At 62.2% G+C, this 16,324-nt stretch overlaps 1 protein-coding gene across 1 annotated transcript; it reads right to left on the bottom strand.

Annotated features, from left to right (window-relative positions):
• Positions 1-8,170: 8,170 nt before the first annotated feature.
• On the bottom strand, positions 8,171-15,804 carry ENDOU (endonuclease, poly(U) specific). Its single transcript, XM_075133648.1, has 10 exons — positions 15,747-15,804; positions 11,950-12,084; positions 11,710-11,745; positions 11,132-11,137; positions 10,869-11,040; positions 10,534-10,733; positions 10,120-10,233; positions 9,933-10,039; positions 9,384-9,526; positions 8,171-8,595 (listed from the first exon to the last, which is right to left on the bottom strand). Exons 1-10 carry the CDS (start codon positions 15,802-15,804, stop codon positions 8,481-8,483), a joined length of 1,086 nt encoding a protein of 361 aa, XP_074989749.1. The 3' UTR covers positions 8,171-8,480.
• Positions 15,805-16,324: the final 520 nt, after the last annotated feature.

The following is a 16,324-nucleotide window of genomic DNA, read 5'->3' as shown; positions in this document are numbered from 1 at the left end:
CAACCCATCATTGCATGTTTGCAGCCTTCAGGACCAGTCTCTTCTTTCCATGAGCCCAAGCTGTTGCTCCTGGACATGGCTGTGCGGGCGGGTAACTCCTGTGCACAGGGATAGGAACATCCAGCATCCTCCAGTCCATCCGCCCAGCATCCCACCAAGCCCTGGAGCGGTGTGCCTGTGGCTCCGGCCACCCAGGTCCTTGGATTTGGGCAACGTCGCAGCACAGGAGATCGATCCCCTTGGAGAAGCTGTGGGGATGGACGCCTGGGAGAAGAGCCTGGCCAGCCTTAGCTGCAGTGTCCCAGCCAGCACGTCCCGGGCTGGGATGTCCTGTGAGCCAAAGGCTGCACCTCATCCATCTAACTGGGGATCCGTGGGTGCCCCACCACCCTGCGACACCCCCTGCACCCTGCCCGGGCCAGGGGACCCAGGGGAGGGCAGGGTCCCCTTCCCACATCCAGCCCGGCGGAGGTGGGACCGGGCTCCCCATCGCACCGGCTCCTCCGGAGCCTCCCGCCAGCGCGGGGTGGGTAATTCGCACAAATCCCGGCGCTGGCTCTGCCGAGCCCCTAAGCTCTTTGCCGCGCTCCAGATCAGCCGCGGTTCAATCTGTTTGCAAAGCTGTACAGAGTGTTTACGCAGCGGGGACCGGGCCAGGGGATTAGGGGAAACGCTCCCCCGGCATCTGCTCGGTCCAGCCGCGGCCAGCACCGGAGCATCCCTCTCCTCGGGGGGCCATCCCGGCGCTCCCAGCGTTCCCCATCCCCACCCTGCCATGGGATCCAGGGAGGGCGCTGGCTCCAAAGGTGCTGTGGGTCCTTCTGGCACCCAAAGGGGTTTTGCTGCTGGCAAAGGGTCCCGCTTATAGCGGGGGAACTCATGGTCTTACCCCGGGGCTGTTGTGGGTCCTGGTGGGCTGGCTGATCCCGGGGGGAGCTCGGGGTGACCAAGAGGGACTGTCATGCAGCTGGGAGAGGTGACACCCCTTCCCCTGGACTCCGAGGAGTCTCAGGACATCCCTGACTGATGAACCCCTGAGTACCTGGGCAATACTAACCCCGTGCCCCTTCCAGCAGCAGAAGCACCCCTCTCGCAGGGTCCCCTCCTTCCTGAGCCCCTCTTCGGCATCCAGAGCTGAGCACAGAGAAGGGGACGCAGATGCCACCATGAACTGAGCCTCACCCCGGCTGGGCTGAGGGAGGACCATGGGCTCCGTTCGGAGGATGCCGCACGCAGCACTTGAGCCTTCTCCCCCTCTGCCAGCCCTGGTCTGGAAGCCTCAGAGATGTTCGAGGGACATTCCTGAGGCGTCACTTGGACCTGAGCCCTGGTGCTCCCACAGAGCGGATGGAAAACACTTGGGCCACCACAAGCACTTGTGGGGAAGCGGCTGCTCGTCCCGGAGCCGTGCTCTGCTGAGGGCTGCGGTCACCGGCCGGGCTGCTGTTGGGGCAGTAAATTGCGTCCTGCAAGAGCAGAGCACGGCGCTGCCCTGCACACGAGGATCTGGGCTCCCGGGAAGAGCTGGCAGCCTGAAACATCCCGAAGTCAGCCTGCGGGAACGGGCAGCCCCGCTGCCTGCGCGGGGGTGGGACCAGGGCTGCACGCCCCATCCCGGCGGCTGAGCAGCTCCGTCGGGATCAGCGGCAGCACAGGCAGCGCGGGCAGGGACAGGCAGCCCTGGGCAATCCCCGGAGCCCAGGCTGGCATCTGGGTGGCACCGGGAGTTTCATTCAGCCCCATCCCTGGCTGAGACGTGGGAGATGGCAGCTGGCATGCACTGGCCAGCACACACACAGAGGGTTGGGTTGTTTTTTTTATGTTATAATACAAGTTTAGGAACCTCCCAGCTTAATCCCCACCAGATAAACTAACAGCGGAGAGATTTGGAGTTATTGACGAAGTCTTGCTGCTCGGGCGAGATTAGAGCTCGGCTTAATCTTGTAGCAGGAGGGTTTGGGGACGGTTTAATCAGAATTTGTACAGGAATAATCCCATCTTTAAACTCGTCCCCAGCCCAATCCCTCCCAAGTTGTAATCAGGCAGGAGCCTTTCAGATGAAGAGGCCTCGGGGGGTATTTCCAGCCCAAGTGATGCAGGAGGAGTCCCAGCGATGTGAGCCAAGGGCAGGCAGGTGCTGAAGACCCCCCACGCACCCACCCACAGCTCTGCCGCCTCCTCCAGCCGTTCCCGGAGGGGGAAACTGAGGCACAGACCCCGGCAAACCCTGAGGCTCCAATTCTCGCTCTCCCCGTGGGTGGTGACTCAATATGGGTTTCTGCAAAGGATTAAGCTTGCCGGATTCAGCCACGTGCCCACGAGATGCCCAAGCCCTGGAGGTACCTGGAGGCTGAGGGGGACACTGGGATGTCACCTGGCCAGGAAAGCATGAAGCCCCGCTGGGCGATGGGATGGGCACCGAAAGGCAGGTGGCACCAGGACCAGCCCAGCCCTGAGGACTAACCCAAAGCTGGGGGCTCATCCTGCCTCCCACAGCCCCCCCGTGCTCCGGATGGGGCCCTGAGCCGCAGCCGCGCTGGGCTATTGGAAGGAGATCTCCCGGGCAAGCAGCCCTGCACAAAACCCACCTAACTCACAAATAAAAATTAAATCACCTGCAAACGAGGTTGCAACCAGCATCAAGTGAGCTGGGGGCACACTTTTGCCCTCCAAACCCCACCACTCCAAAGGGTGCCATAAGCTGCTCCCTTAACTGTATCGTGCCTCAGTTTCCCCCCCAGGGCTGCTGGGATCGCCGGACCCTTGTGCGGCGCCAGCGCCCGGCGGGGACGCGGCTGCTTTTGTGCCGCGCCGGCTCTTTCAGGGAGCACAAAGACGGGACACGGCGGCACAGATGGACCCTTTCAGAGGGGAGCGGGCTCCTTTCTCCGTCTGCCGCCGGGCTCTGCCTTCCGTCGCAATCCCCCTTAATTGAATCCGCACTTTCATAGCTCATTACCCCCTTGATGGATTGGATTAGCCCGGGCTGCAGCTCGCCAGCCTCTGCGGGGAACAGTTGGCTGCTTGGCGTCCCCGCGGGGAGCAGGAGAAAGGTGCGGAGGGGGCCCAGCGGGCTCCTGGCCGTTAGCTGAAGCTCGGGGGCAACGGACGCGACCTCGGCTTGCCTCTCCAACGGCCGGACCCAGCTGCGGTCCGGCAAGGGCGGGCTTGCCGGCTCCCGTGCCACGGCCAGGGTGTAGCCAGTGCCGGCGGTGGGTGCATGGTCCTCGCACCCTGCAGGGTGTTGGACCCCCCCGGGTGAAACGCTGTGCTCTTGTTTTTCCCCGCTGGTATTTATTTGATCATAGGAAGAGCATCCCTGGGATGGGAGGGATGCGGGAGGGATGCGGGAGGGACGGGGGGGACCAGCTCCGGATTGGGGCATCAACGACCTAACCCTGCATCTCGGGTGACTTTTGGCAGCACAAGAGGAGAGGGGGCTCTTCCACCCCAAACGCTGGCACGCGCCGATCCCCCCCTGCCGCCGCCGCCGCCGCTCGCGTGTCCATATGGGCTAACGGCCGCTGCCGTGGCGGCTCCCGGCCCCGCTCGCTCATTAACCTCTGCTCCGGGGGGTGGACCCCCGGCCCAGCTGCCAGCGATGCTCCGTGCCACCTCCCCGGCTCCTCGGGGTGGGCTCTGCTCTCCCCCACCCCTTTCGTCTTCAGGCTGAATCACTGTAAAAGGAGGATTTACCGTACCTAAGCCCTGGCTGGCCTCCACCGCAACCACGGCAGGACTCGACCCATCTCCGCCGCATCCCCGGCTGGGCTGGGGGAGAAGGAGGATGCTGTCCCAGGGTCCCTTCCAGCCGGTTGCTCACGGAGCCCACCATGCAAGCGTGGGCTGGGCTGTTTTGGGTTGTTTTCTCAGTTAACTTGTACTCAAGGCTGGGACAGAGGGTTTCTGAGCCACCTCGAAGTTTCCCATACGCAGGACAGCATCTCCCTCACCATAGAGCTGAGCATCGCAGCCGCGTGCTGAGCTGTGCCGGGGATGGGGCAGAGCATGGGGCTCATCGGTGGGGGGCATTTCTGCCCCCCTTAAAGCACTGAGCCCCAGCAAAGGGAGGTGGCCGTATCCACACCGAGTTTTTTGTAGGAGCAGCCCAGCGGTGCTTGTCCGGCGGGCGGCAGCGAGGAGGGGTGCTGCCCGGGGTGCGGGAGCAAGCCGAGGGCTGGGGCCGTTCATCCAGATGGAGATCCCATCCTGCCAGCTCAGACATCTGATCGCGGCGGATAAAAAAGTGCCCGCGGCATAAATGGTTTAGCATATTCCCCTCTGCATCCTCATCCTCTTAGCAAAAGGTACAGCCGGGCACTCCCGGCAGGCTCTGCTACCAGATGTGGCCAGAGTCCCATCGGGGTAGTTAGTGCCGTATCGTTTACGGGAGGGGATTAGAGAGCCTCCACTTAGAGTCACGGTCCCCAAGGCCTCTCGGATTAGGATATAATGCAGCAGGCTTTGCCTTACGGGGGCTCAGATGGAGCTGTAACCCTCTTCATCCTCACTTTGCAAAAGCTCTAATGGCCGGGAGCTGGTGGTGGTACCCAGGGCTGCGGCTGTCCAGAGCCCTCCGTTGTAACGCCTGGGCTGCCACGGTCCGTGCCGGGATAAATCCTGGAGGGATCTCTTCAGAAAGCTCAGCCATTTCCAAGGGTGAGACCCAGCGGATGAGCTGGGTGGTAGAGCATCCCTCCACCCAGGACCCCAGATTTTCAGCATCTCTCCTTCAAAACGTGGGGGACCTCTCCTGCCTCCCCCCAGGGCAGTTCACCTTGCCCAGGGGTAGGGGAATGATTCGGGCACACACATGCAGGAGCCCTGGGGACGCTCGGGGTGTCCCGCCTGGCCTCTCCAGAGGAGCCCGGGTCTGCAAGCCCTGTGGATGTCTCCCAGCACCCCGGGTACCTCGGAGGGAAGCCCTCCTTGCCCCAGGGTCTGCACGCCGGCTCATCCAGGTGTGGTTCATCTTGGCCTTGCATAAACCTCCCCGTAGGGAGCCCGAAGCAGGCTCCAGGGACGGACGGAGCCCTGCTGCCCCCGGGCTGGCAGGGCAGGGCAGGGCTGCTGCCATGGCCAGCCTCTCATTTCTCCTTCTCCTGGTTCCCTGTGCCCAGCACAGCACGGGAAAAAGGGGAAAACACGGGAAACCCCCCCTGCGTGTGCTAGCGGCTCAAGATCACGCCCACAGAGCTGTGCCCGGGGTCTGGTTATCCTAACATTGGTGCAAGTCAGGAGCATCTCCACTGCAGGGCCAAAGTGATGCTGCCTGCAGGTTTTTGGTCCTGGCTGGCTCGGATCAGGTGAAGGAGCCCAAGCCCTGGCCCTGGTTTGCAGGCGGTCGCTGCACCCACCCCTCCCGTGTACAAGGAGGGGGCACAGTTTTGGGGGGAGCCGAGGGGTTACCCCAATATTCCCTCCATGCAGGGAGCAGGGGGCAATGCTCACCCAAACCTCCCCGTGAGCTCAGCTGTGGCGAAGGCAGCCCACGAGCCCCACGGAGGGAGGGCCAACATCCCCCTCCGAAACCCCCCGATGCGGCTGCGCTCAGGTGGGGGATGCGACCGCGCAGTGTCCCCCCCCCGAGAGCGAGCGTTGTCCCCGTCAGGCGCAGAGCTGGGGGGGCCCTGGGGTCCCCGAGCTGGCAACAGATGGCTGGAGGCAGCTTGCTGACACCTGCCCCTCCTCTCCACCCCTCTCCTGCCCTTCCCTTTCTTCTCTGCTCGTTTTGTTTGATTTCCCAACACTTTGGGTGAAGCCGGAGGGTCCCAGTGCTGCTCCCCTTGGCCGAAGGGAGCCTGTCCCGGGAGCTGGACCCGAGGGCAGAAAGATGCAGAGGGATGTGCTGGCCCCGGGGGAGGACCAGGAGGTCCCTTCGGCTGGAGGGTGATGCTGCGGAGGATGCTGGGGTGTCTCTGGGCAGGGATTTTGGGGTACGGGGAGCCCCGCTGACGGCTAGCTTTCCTCTGCTCCGCCTGGCCTGGCTGGCTGGGTATGACCTGGAGCCTTGGCAAGCTGCTGCCTCACACCCTACAGCCTGAACTGATGCAGGCAGGGGGTCCATCAGACCAGCAGATACCCAGAAATGTGCCCACCTTGTCCCTCCTTGCTCCCCCATGGCTTGCTGCAACCAGGGGGGGTCCTTCTGGATGCGGACGAAGTGCCGAGCAGCTCCCCGGCATCACCTGAGCATCTCCAAGCACTGGCCAGGCCCCCAGCGCTACACCCACCACCACGGCAGCAACCTGGGCCAGGGTGGGTGACCTTTCTCTGCGAGGTTTTGTCTCCATTCACCCCAGAAATGGATCCTGGAAAAGCAGCTTCCCAGCCCTGGCAGCGACTGCGGGGCGCAGGGGACCTGCGGGCAGGGGACTGGCACTGTCTGTGATGTCTGGAGGCACCGGGGTGCTTCTAGACGAAGAGATTTGGCATTAACGAGGCGAGCAGGAATGGGGGTGGGCTGAGGAATGCGGAACCAGGAGGAGGAACTGGGTCCTGTGCCAGTGCAGCCCTGCAGTGAGCAGCCACCACCCGCTGCCTCGTGATAGCTCCGCTGAAAAACTCCAGGACGGGCTCTAGCAAGGATGAAGACGCCTGGAGCATCCTCATCCCGCAGCAGGGCTGTGTCCTGCCCCGTGCAATCTGCCCCTTGCAAACCACCCTGCCGTGGGAGCATCTACCAGCTGGCACAAGGCGCCTTGGCCAGGGCCCTGGGCTGCCCCGCAGCGCTTGAATCTGCAGCTTAACCCCCCCACGGCTCCTGCAACCGGCCCCTGCTGCACCCCGGCTCTGGGGCACAGGAGAGGAGCGATGCCCACGCTGCTGGGAAGGGAGCTGACGGCGGGGAGCCGACCCGCACCCATCCCAGGTCCCCCCGCACCACCTCTTCCCCAGTTTCCCAGTGCATTTCTATAAATCAAGCTCTGGCATGCCCCCCTCCCCTGCGGCGGGGTTTGGGGGTCACCTGTGACCCCTGGCAGATGGTGCGGGGACTCCCACCCCTTCCCCAGGAACTGTTGCAGCCGGCCATCTGTCAGGCAGCTCAAATCTCCCCGGTCCTGCCCGGGAGCTGCCGCGCAGCATCTTCACCCTGGGACCCCGGCTGCTGCCTGCCCTGCCGACGCAGGGGGTGCAGGCAGGAGGGGATGGGGGGGGACGAGCGGCTGCCTGGAGCTGGTGGCTGTCCTGCCTGCTGCCCACCCGAATCTGGGGCGGGGGGATAAGCAGGAGAGGGGGATGAGCATGGGGGGGGCTGATGGGATCCCAGCGCCTCGGGGGAGCTCTCGGGTAGGGCTGGCATCGTCAGGCAGGGGTCTTCCTGCGAGCGTGGGGCGTCCCTGGAGCAGCCTGGGGGGCAGTGGATGGAGTTAGGGTGGGTGTCACCCTGGGGGTCCCGCCGCCAAGCTGTCCGTCCCCCTGCCCAAGGTGGGGGTCTGGATTTGTCCCCCAGAGTGTGGTGCTGAGAAAAGCATCTGGAGCCCTGAGCAGCCCCAGCTCTGGGTGCAGGGTTAGGGGGTCTCTGGGGACCCGCGGGCCCCGGAGACAGCACAGCTGGGCGAGGATGGAGGATGCACCTACTGCAGAGCCTAATTTCCTTGTGATGGTCCCCACGGAGCGGCTGCCTCTGGGACAGAGACCCAGGAGCCCAGCAGCTCGGCCGTCTCCTCGGTCCCCGCGTGGGGCAATTCCTCAGGGCAGGACCCATGAGCTCAGAGATGGCAGGGAACGAGGCTGAGCCCGCTCCATCTGGAGAAGCTGGGTGCAGGGATGGATCAAGGAAGGTAGGGGACAAGTTTTGGGTGCCACACTGGAAGACTAAGTGGCACAGATGGTGGCACTGACTCTGGCTGGCAGGAGCTCGCTTTGCCCAGTATCCTCACCCCTCCAGCGTCCCACACCAGCAGACTCACAGCAATGAGGGGCTGCTCCCTGGAAGCAGGGGAGATAAATGAGGATGAGGGTCCTATCCGGTAAGATGCCCCCCCCCCCGGGGGCTCTCAGCCATGCCCTGTCCCCTGGGATCCCCAAAAGAGCTAGCTCCCTGGTGGGGTGCCCTCCCCTGTCCCTGGCACAGGGGAGGGGGAGCTGCTGGTGGGGCAGCGGGCAGGCTGCATGGCGAGCAGCAGCTCCTGCACTGAGGAATTAAACACTTCTCCATCCAGAGCCAGTATTTATTTCGCTCGGGGGTGCTACTTTCCATTGCAAGTCCCTCCCTTCCCCCTGCTCTTCTGCTGCGACTGGGGAACACGACGCTCGATGGGACCGGGGGGTGCCGAGGCTGCTGCCTCCATCCCCTCGCTGCCTCCACGCAGGGCACGGCCACCGCTGTCCTGCCCAGCTCCTTCTGGTACCCTGCACTGGTCCTGCAGCGCGGCCATCCGCCTCCCACACCAGTCCTGCCCAGTGCCGCAGACCCCTGGCGTGGGGCAGCCCAGGGCCCCAGAGCGGGGCTGCAGTTGCCCCCCCTCCTCCCAGCCTCAGGGCGAGATCACGTAGGCGGTGGCGATGTACTTCTTGCCGTTGCCGTAGGTGGACTTGGTCCAGGCGTAGGTCTGGATGCTGAGGCTGTAGCCGCCCAGGCTCAGGTGACATCTGTGGGGACACGCCTGTATCACAGCCCTGCTCCATCCCGGAGCCCCGCAATCACATCTCCGGGGTGCTCCTGGTGTCCCCACACCAGCCCTGCTCCATCCCTGAGCCCCACAATCACATCTCCAGGGTGCTCCTGGTGTCCCCACACCAGCCCTGCCCCATCCCTGAGCCCCACAATCACATCTCCGGGGTGCTCCCGGTGTCCCCACACCAGCCCTGCCCCATCCCAGCGCCCCGCAATCACATCTCCGGGGTGCTCCCGGTGTCCCCACACCAGCCCTGCTCCATCCCGGAGCCCCACAATCACATCTCCGGGGTGCTCCCGGTGTCCCCACACCAGCCCTGCTCCATCCCGGAGCCCCACAATCACATCTCCGGGGTGCTCCCGGTGTCCCCACACCAGCCCTGCTCCATCCCGGAGCCCCACAATCACATCTCCGGGGTGCTCCTGGTGTCCCCACACCAGCCCTGCTCCATCCCTGAGCCCCACAATCACATCTCCAGGGTGCTCCTGGTGTCCCCACACCAGCCCTGCTCCATCCCGGAGCCCCACAATCACATCTCCAGGGTGCTCCTGGTGTCCCCACACCAGCCCTGCTCCATCCCGGAGCCCCGCAATCACATCTCCGGGGTGCTCCCGGTGTCCCCACACCAGCCCTGCTCCATCCCCAGCCCTCCCCGCCCGCGATGCCCCAGCGCTGTGCCGGGCTGTGATGGGGCTCAGGAGGGCACCGCTGGCTCCACGGCCAGCGGACAGACGGACGGATGCAGACGGGTGCGGTACTTACGCTCTCCCAGGACGCGCGATGAAGCACAACGTGTAGAGGCCAAACTCGAACTCGGGGCTGCAGCCGATGAAGGCAGAGCCCACCTCCTTGTAAAAGCCGTCCCAGCTGAACTGCAGCCCCAGCACCTCGGGGTAGGTGTCCCACTAGAGAGAGGGGGTTCGGGGATCAGACCCCCGGCTCCGCTTGGCCCCGGGTGCAGCAGGGCAGGGGATTCAAGCAAAGCCCATCTGCATATGAAGCCGGGCATCCTCACACCCTCTCCAGGGACAGATCCAGAGCAGCTTTCAGCTGGTCTGAGGGGCTGCCAGACAGAGCCCCCCAGTCTCAAATCTCTCCCTTGTGGTTTGGGAGCCCCTTTTGCCCATCGCATCGTCTTTTCTGGACCTGCCCACCCTGCCTCCATCCCAGGGTCCACACAGGGACGCAGAGGGGACGTGGCAAGGTGAGCATCTCTGATGCTTCCGATTCGCCCCGTTTGGGATGCGGCCGATTTGGGATGTTGCCGGCCGGTGCAGCGCCGCCGGCCGCAGACCCCACAGGATCACTTACCGGCCCGTTGAAGTTGTGGCTGAAGTAGTTGACGATGCCCTGCTTTTCAAGGAGGTAGAAGCGAATCCAGTTGTGAAATCCAGACACCTTCCCTTTTTTCACCTCCCCTAAACACAAACGAGACCCTGGGGTGAGCCCCCCAGCCCGGCGCTGCCCAGCACCCCCGTCCCGCCGGCGCGGGCTCTACCTGAGAAGACGTGCTCGAAGCCGCTGGAGTCCTGCTCGCCGTTGCCTCTGGAGTAGAGGCCGAACCACATCTCCTTCAAATCGGCGACGAACTCCTGCTCGGAGTCGTAGCGGTCTGCAGGCAAGGTGGCATGGAGAGGTGGAGGGGCAGGAACAGTGTCCCGGGATGGGAGCACTGGGAGAGGCAGAGCCGGGGCTCCCCCCCACCCCTGACCCAGTCCTCTCCCTCAGGAACAATTCAGCTTTGCCCTGCTCAGTTCTCCCACGTCCTGGCAGCTCTGGAGAGCCCGCTCCCGTGCTCCTCCAGTCTGCATCCTCCCAGGTCATCTCCCACCCAGCTGGGGCTTTCCTTTTGGATGCCCAACGTCCAGAGACCCCATTCCCCCCGGTCAGTCCTGTCCTGCTCCACACTCACTTTTTTTGTGGAGGAAGGCGAAGAGTTTCTTCATGAGCTCGGTTTTCATCACCTCCTTGAGGAAGTTGTCCTGCTCCCTCAGCTCCTCCGCCGTCACGTCCTCCTCCCTGCCAGTCGCCCTCTGGTAGTTGTCCAACAGTTTAATGAAGCTTGCGTAGGTGGGTTTGGAGAAAAGTTCCTCATTGACGTATTTGTAGAGCCTAGGAGAGTGCGGATCCTGCGCTCAGCGGGGAAGCAGAGGTCCCTTCCAAAGCCAGCCCTGCACCCTGCCTGGCTGGCTGGTCTCTGCCGCGGTGGCCCCTGGCCACCCCCCGAGGATGCTGGTGCACACTCACGGCTGCGGGGAGCGGTCCTCCTGGTCACCCGTCTCGTCGGGGGAGGCCTGGTACTGGGGGTTAATGGTGATGTCGGTCGGCCGAGCTTTGTTGTGATCTGCCTTGTAAAGCTGCTCTGAGATGTGCAGGAGGTCCTCGTCGGTGATGGCGTCCCAGCTGCTGGAGAAACCCTCTGCAAGGAGAGGCAGGAGGCTGGCAAGAGCAGGCAGCAGCTCCGGGGCTGCAGATTAGCTGCCCACGGAGAAGCGAGAGTGATGCAGCACCTGATGCTGCACCGATGCACGGGTGTCACGATCCTGGGACACCGTGAGAGCCGGGTGCTCAGCACGGAGGGTTAAGGGGTGCAGGGGTGGCAGGGGGGTCCCAACCCTCACCAGCCCCACGCCCTGGGGAGAAGAGCTGGCCACAGGGCTGCAGGCACGGGAGCCTTTCATGAAGCACTGGGTGAGCTGGGAAGTATCAGTGCCCGTCTCCCAGGCACGACGCTGCTCTTTGCAACGCGTCTGCTGGGATCAGCCCCCTCCCGATCTCCCACATTTTAGGTGCGCGGTGACCAGGGAACGCAAACGCCAGCTCGCCCCTGCCTCGGGCCGCTCTGGGCCTGCCTGCTTCACCCGGCTCCGGTGAAGGGAGAGAACGCAGGCGATGCTGGGGCTCTCCGGCACCCTCTGCTCAGCAACGACACGCGGTGGCGTGGAGCGGCCGGCGATGGCAGAAACCAGCACGACACCGCGATGCTATCAACCCCCAAGAGCCACGGGTGGCAGAGGAGCGAGCTGCCCCGAGGCACGCGGGGTGAAACCAGGGTTTATTGCCCTTGGTCAGAAGCGGAGCTACTCACCGCGGGTGTGCGCTGCCTCCTCGGCCCATTCTGCACCTGCACGGAGCCGGGGAGAAGAAAAAGGAGCTCAGGGTGATGGAGACACGGGCTGGGGGCTGCTCGGGACCACACCCCCAAATGCACAGCGGCATGGGCAGAGACAACGCTTGCAGCCAACCCCTTTGCAGCCCATAGCTGGGCTCTGGAAGCCTCAGGGGGAGAGCAGCCCCCCAGGCCGCCCCGTCGCCCGAGGGTGCTCACCGGGTCGGCAGTGCGTGTAGTAATCCTCGCAGCAGTTGTGGTACTTCTCGCACTCGGCGTTGCAGTGGCACTCGTCCTCCTCGCTGTAGGGCTCCTCGCAGCGTCCCTCGCAGGAGTCGGGGGCCGTGTACAGGTCTTTGGGAGAGAGAAACAAGAGCGTGGTCCGCGGGACGGACTGACCACCCTGCCCCGTCCAGCCCACGACCTGGGACCATCCTTCCTTCTGCCCACGCTCCCCTCCTGGGAGAGCCTGAAGGACCTGGCTCCTACCCTGGAGCTATTTGGGATTCTTTGTCAGCGTTTAGGGGTGGCATTTTGACCAGCTGAATCCTCGGGATGCACACCACCATGGGTCACTCCTCTTCGGCCGTGGATGTCCACCACGTCAGGGCCACTTCACACCAGGAAACACGTTCTTGGCTCCCACCATTAATTGCTCCTTCTGATTCACCCTTTTAATGTCAGGCTTAGCAGAAGTGCCCCAGGTCCTGCCGTCTCCGGGCTCGAGGAGGAGTGCCACATTCCAGACACACTTATTTGCCACCCGACCCTCGCTCTTTCTGCAATGCTGGGAAAACTGGGAACTCCTTCCTGAGCTATTTATATGATAAATGTGTCGTCGAGCATGTGCTTTATTACACATGGTGGCAAAGCCAAAAATAACCCAAGCTGTGCTTTGAATAGGGCAAGTGTCATGTCTCAGATGGACGATGGCCACTTGCCTTCCCTCAAAGAGGGGCTGTAGGAGACCAAGATGTTGGGTTTGTACCAAGAGACAGCCCAGAGACTGCGAGCTTAGGGAAGGCGCCTTATCCTCTGTGCTGCCCATCAGCTCCTGACGAGAGGAATGGGACAGCGGGCAGCCCGGGCATGGCTTTCTCGGCATCCCTTTGCTCCAGCCAGGAAGGTGACCATCTCCAAGGACGTCCTGAGAAGCCCTGTCCCAACCAAGCTGCCCTGTCCCAACCAAGCTGCCAGCCTGCAAAGCGATCCCTGGAGGAAAGGGTGGTGCTTTCCCTTGCAAACCTGCAATCACGCAACGTCTTAAACACCTCTGGGTTGCCTGCCTTGAACTCGGGCAGATGAAACATGCCCTCAGGGCCAATCCTGATACAGCAGTGATGAGAGTGACCTCCAAGTGTCACGCTTGCTGGCTTCTCTCTGCACCCGCGTTGCTTGCTCTGTTGTCTTGCATTTTCCCCAAATTATTTGTGCTTTTCAGAATCACATAATCCAGGTCCCACATGTGATGGGGAGAGAGGAAGAACCTCTTCGCCCCACCAGCCAACCCAGCCCAGGCTGGCTGACCGTGCTGCAAGCGCACACTGCGATTCCCGTTTGGCTTCTTGCCACCAGGTCCTTTTCTGCAAATCCACTTTATAGCAAGAGGGGTGTTAGTAGGAAGGGGTTGCTCCAGATGCTCCTGGAGGCCATCTGCCCTTGGCGCTACTTTAGTCGCACCTTTGCTCGTACCAATGCAGGGAGAACTGGGAAGGGCTGCAGAGGGAAGGGGCACCCGTGGGTGATGCTCCTGGTGTCCAGACACCCCGGTCTCACCAGTCCATGCAGCAGAGCAGCCAGGTCTGGAGCTCTGATGCGCTTGGCAGCCGAGACCCCTGTCCCCAGGACGGCATCCCTCTCACTCCCAAAGCAGCAGTCGGGATAAATCAACCTGAACCACGCATCCAGGCTCATTTTCCAGCAGCATTCCCAGAGGGATTGTGCAAGGCAGGAACCGCCCACGCATAAGTCACCGCTGAGACGTTCCCAGTCTCGGGGCACGTGCTGCCAGAGCGTGTTGCAGCAAAACGCCAATACTGGGGCGTGCAGTGACTCAGCCGAGGCCGGGAGTCCTGCAGAGTCCTTGGAGGAGTGAGCTCAGCATCGCCCCATCTCCCGCGGGGCTCAGCTGCAGGGTGCCGAGGCTTCTCCCTGCCCGGGGAGCAGGGGGGACGGCTGCAGGAGGGTGTTCGCCCCTCCTGACGCAGCCATGAACCTAAATGGCTGCAGAGCAGTCGGCTATCGTGACGGTCAAGTTTAGAGGGGCTGCTGGAGCTTTTGGGGAGAGAAGGGCTGCTGGGAGAGCTGGCAACGCTGCAGCCAAGGGACGGTGGCCGGAGCAGAAGGACATGGCCAGCAGGGCTCAGCACAGTGCATCCGCACTCAACTACTCAGTCGACATTTGGCTGGTCCAGCCAGTAGATAGTTTCTGGCTGGACAAATATTTCTTTCTCATTTTTAGCCCTTCAGCCAGATCCATCCCTCCCCGAGCACAGCTTTCTGGACAAGGACAAACTCATTTTCGTTTCCGCCAAAAAAGTTTTGACCGAGAAAGCGCGGGTTATTTCCTGAGCAGCTCCATTCACCAAGGTGTGGGGAAATGTCTGAGACGTGACGGAGCCCTCCCAGCGGCTCTCGGCTCGGTTTCGTAGATGAACATGAGTTACCGCTCGCGTCAGAGCAGCGCCCGTGAGTCCCTGTCCTGACTCAAGACCTCGCTGTGCCATGCAAACACAGACCAAAGATCAACCCCACCTCTAAAAGGGCCCATTTGAAGGACAAATTAACTTGCAACAAAAGAGCTATTGATAGTCTGAGTTCCCCAAATATTTAGTTACATGCTCCTGGCCCCCGAAACCACGTATAACCCGGGGTGCAAGCTGTCTGTGAGATAATCGGGCAAAATCTCCCACCGCTGTCCTGCGTAGCCGAGGATAAGCAAGGTTGTGACACGGTGGAGGTGTTCCAGCTCAGACAGGTCCATCAGGGTGATGCTCCGATAGCTCTGGTCCGAAGCGCGGGCCAAGGACACACCACGACACAAGCCAGCGAAGCTGCCCAGCTTCCCAGCCACGGTAAGCCCAGTTATTCCTTCCAGCAAAAATAACTTAGCACTTGCATTGAACAAGACGAGACCGTGGCAAATCCTCCTGCTTTCAGGGCAACCCAACGGCTTCTTCGCAGCAGAAGCAGCTCCTCTTCTGCGTTGGCCTTGCAAAACTCCTCTCCATTAATCCCGAGGGGAGTCATCTTCTTCTGAAACATCAGATACAGCCTGCTGGCAGCGTCAGAAGTGACGAAACTCCCTTCTTGCAAATAGATCGCACTTCACATTTTGTGCAAGAAGATGGTAATGAAGGCACCTTGTCACATGCAGGATCCTGGCTAACCGGGAGCCAAAACCTGATGCCCACAAGCCACTCCTTGTTGCAGCATCTGCCTTAAAGACAGAGCTATCCTTTATCGTCTCCCCAAGCCTGTCTGCTCTCGTAACAACCGCAGAGTCGTGAAGGGCAAAACACTGAGTTCACGCTGCATTTCCCATTGGATCCGACTGGCTCCTCCGCTCACCTCCAGCCGCCACGGGCGGATTGTGGATAAGGTATTAGAAAAATATTTCCCTTCGTCCTCCCGCAGCGTGGGAGGATGGAGGAGCCAGAGGAAGGAGGGCTTGCACAACAAAAGCACAGCAAGATGCACCAGGAAGCAACTGGTGGACAAGGCTAAAGACCAGGGGAAGTCTCAACCCATCAAAGAGAAGGATGAACCACCCTCATCACCAGCCGAGTCTCCCAGCGCTCGAGGAAGCCCTCCAGCATGAAAACATCCCTCACCCTTTCCCCTGTGAAGCTCTGCTGGATCCAACCTCGCGAGGAACCAGCTGCACCAGTACAGCCGAGCTCCTGGCTTACGGCAGCGCCCTCAGCACCATCTGCTTTCAGCCCACCGTTGGCCCCTTACCATCGGATGCACCAGCTGGTTTAGCCCCTCTGCCAAAGCAAGGCTCCATTACTCACTGCCAGACACGCAGCCCAGGGCTATTCCTGTCCCAACAAGGAGGATCCAGATCTTCATCGTCCCGCAGACGGCAGGCTAGGTGTTTCGGAGCGTCCCGGAGAGCAGGTTGGGAATGACGGTGCTCCCTGGCGCTCGCTGCTATATGTGGGTTCCCTGGGAGCGTGGAGGGGAGGGAGGAGCCTGATGCCACCGAGGACTTCACGGGAAGGCTGCACCCAAACTTTGCCAAAACTCATTATGCACACGGCTTAATTATAGGCTGCCCGGAGTGGGAGGAGGGCTGGTAAATCCAGTATCCCAGTATTGCTCCACTCCTCGCGTGCATGACCCCGGGGGGTGATTGAGGAGCACGGGGAAAAACTTCTCAGCGGGGTCTTTGCCCACCCAGGGCCCAGCAGGTCCATTAGAGATGCGAGCTGGTGATCAGTGCCACAGCTCGGTCCCTGATGTGCCACATGCTCCCGCGCAACTGGTGCTAACGGGGGGCAACTTCCTGCTCCCCAGTTAATTGGAGGTAATCATCTCTCCTCCCTCAGCTGCTGTCTCTGGAGGCTGTGCCCCCCTTACGGCACAGACC

Source organism: Calonectris borealis, chromosome 30 (genome assembly GCF_964195595.1).
Source record: "Calonectris borealis chromosome 30, bCalBor7.hap1.2, whole genome shotgun sequence".
Classification (NCBI taxonomy): domain Eukaryota; kingdom Metazoa; phylum Chordata; class Aves; order Procellariiformes; family Procellariidae; genus Calonectris; species Calonectris borealis.
The sequence above is the reverse complement of the archived record's forward strand: the minus strand, read 5'-3'. Positions and strand labels throughout refer to the sequence as shown.

Bases quoted from the DNA above. Each gene is read 5' to 3' on its own strand.
- ENDOU (XM_075133648.1), bottom strand. From the start codon at position 15,804: ATGAAGATCTGGATCCTCCTTGTTGGGACAGGAATAGCCCTGGGCTGC. The intron at 12,085-15,746 runs GTGAGTAATGGA...TCTCTCCCAAAG, and splicing joins CCTGGGCTGCGTGTCTGGCA to ACCTGTACACGGCCCCCGAC. The intron at 11,746-11,949 runs GTGAGCACCCTC...GGCTCCGTGCAG, and splicing joins CTACACGCACTGCCGACCCG to GTGCAGAATGGGCCGAGGAG.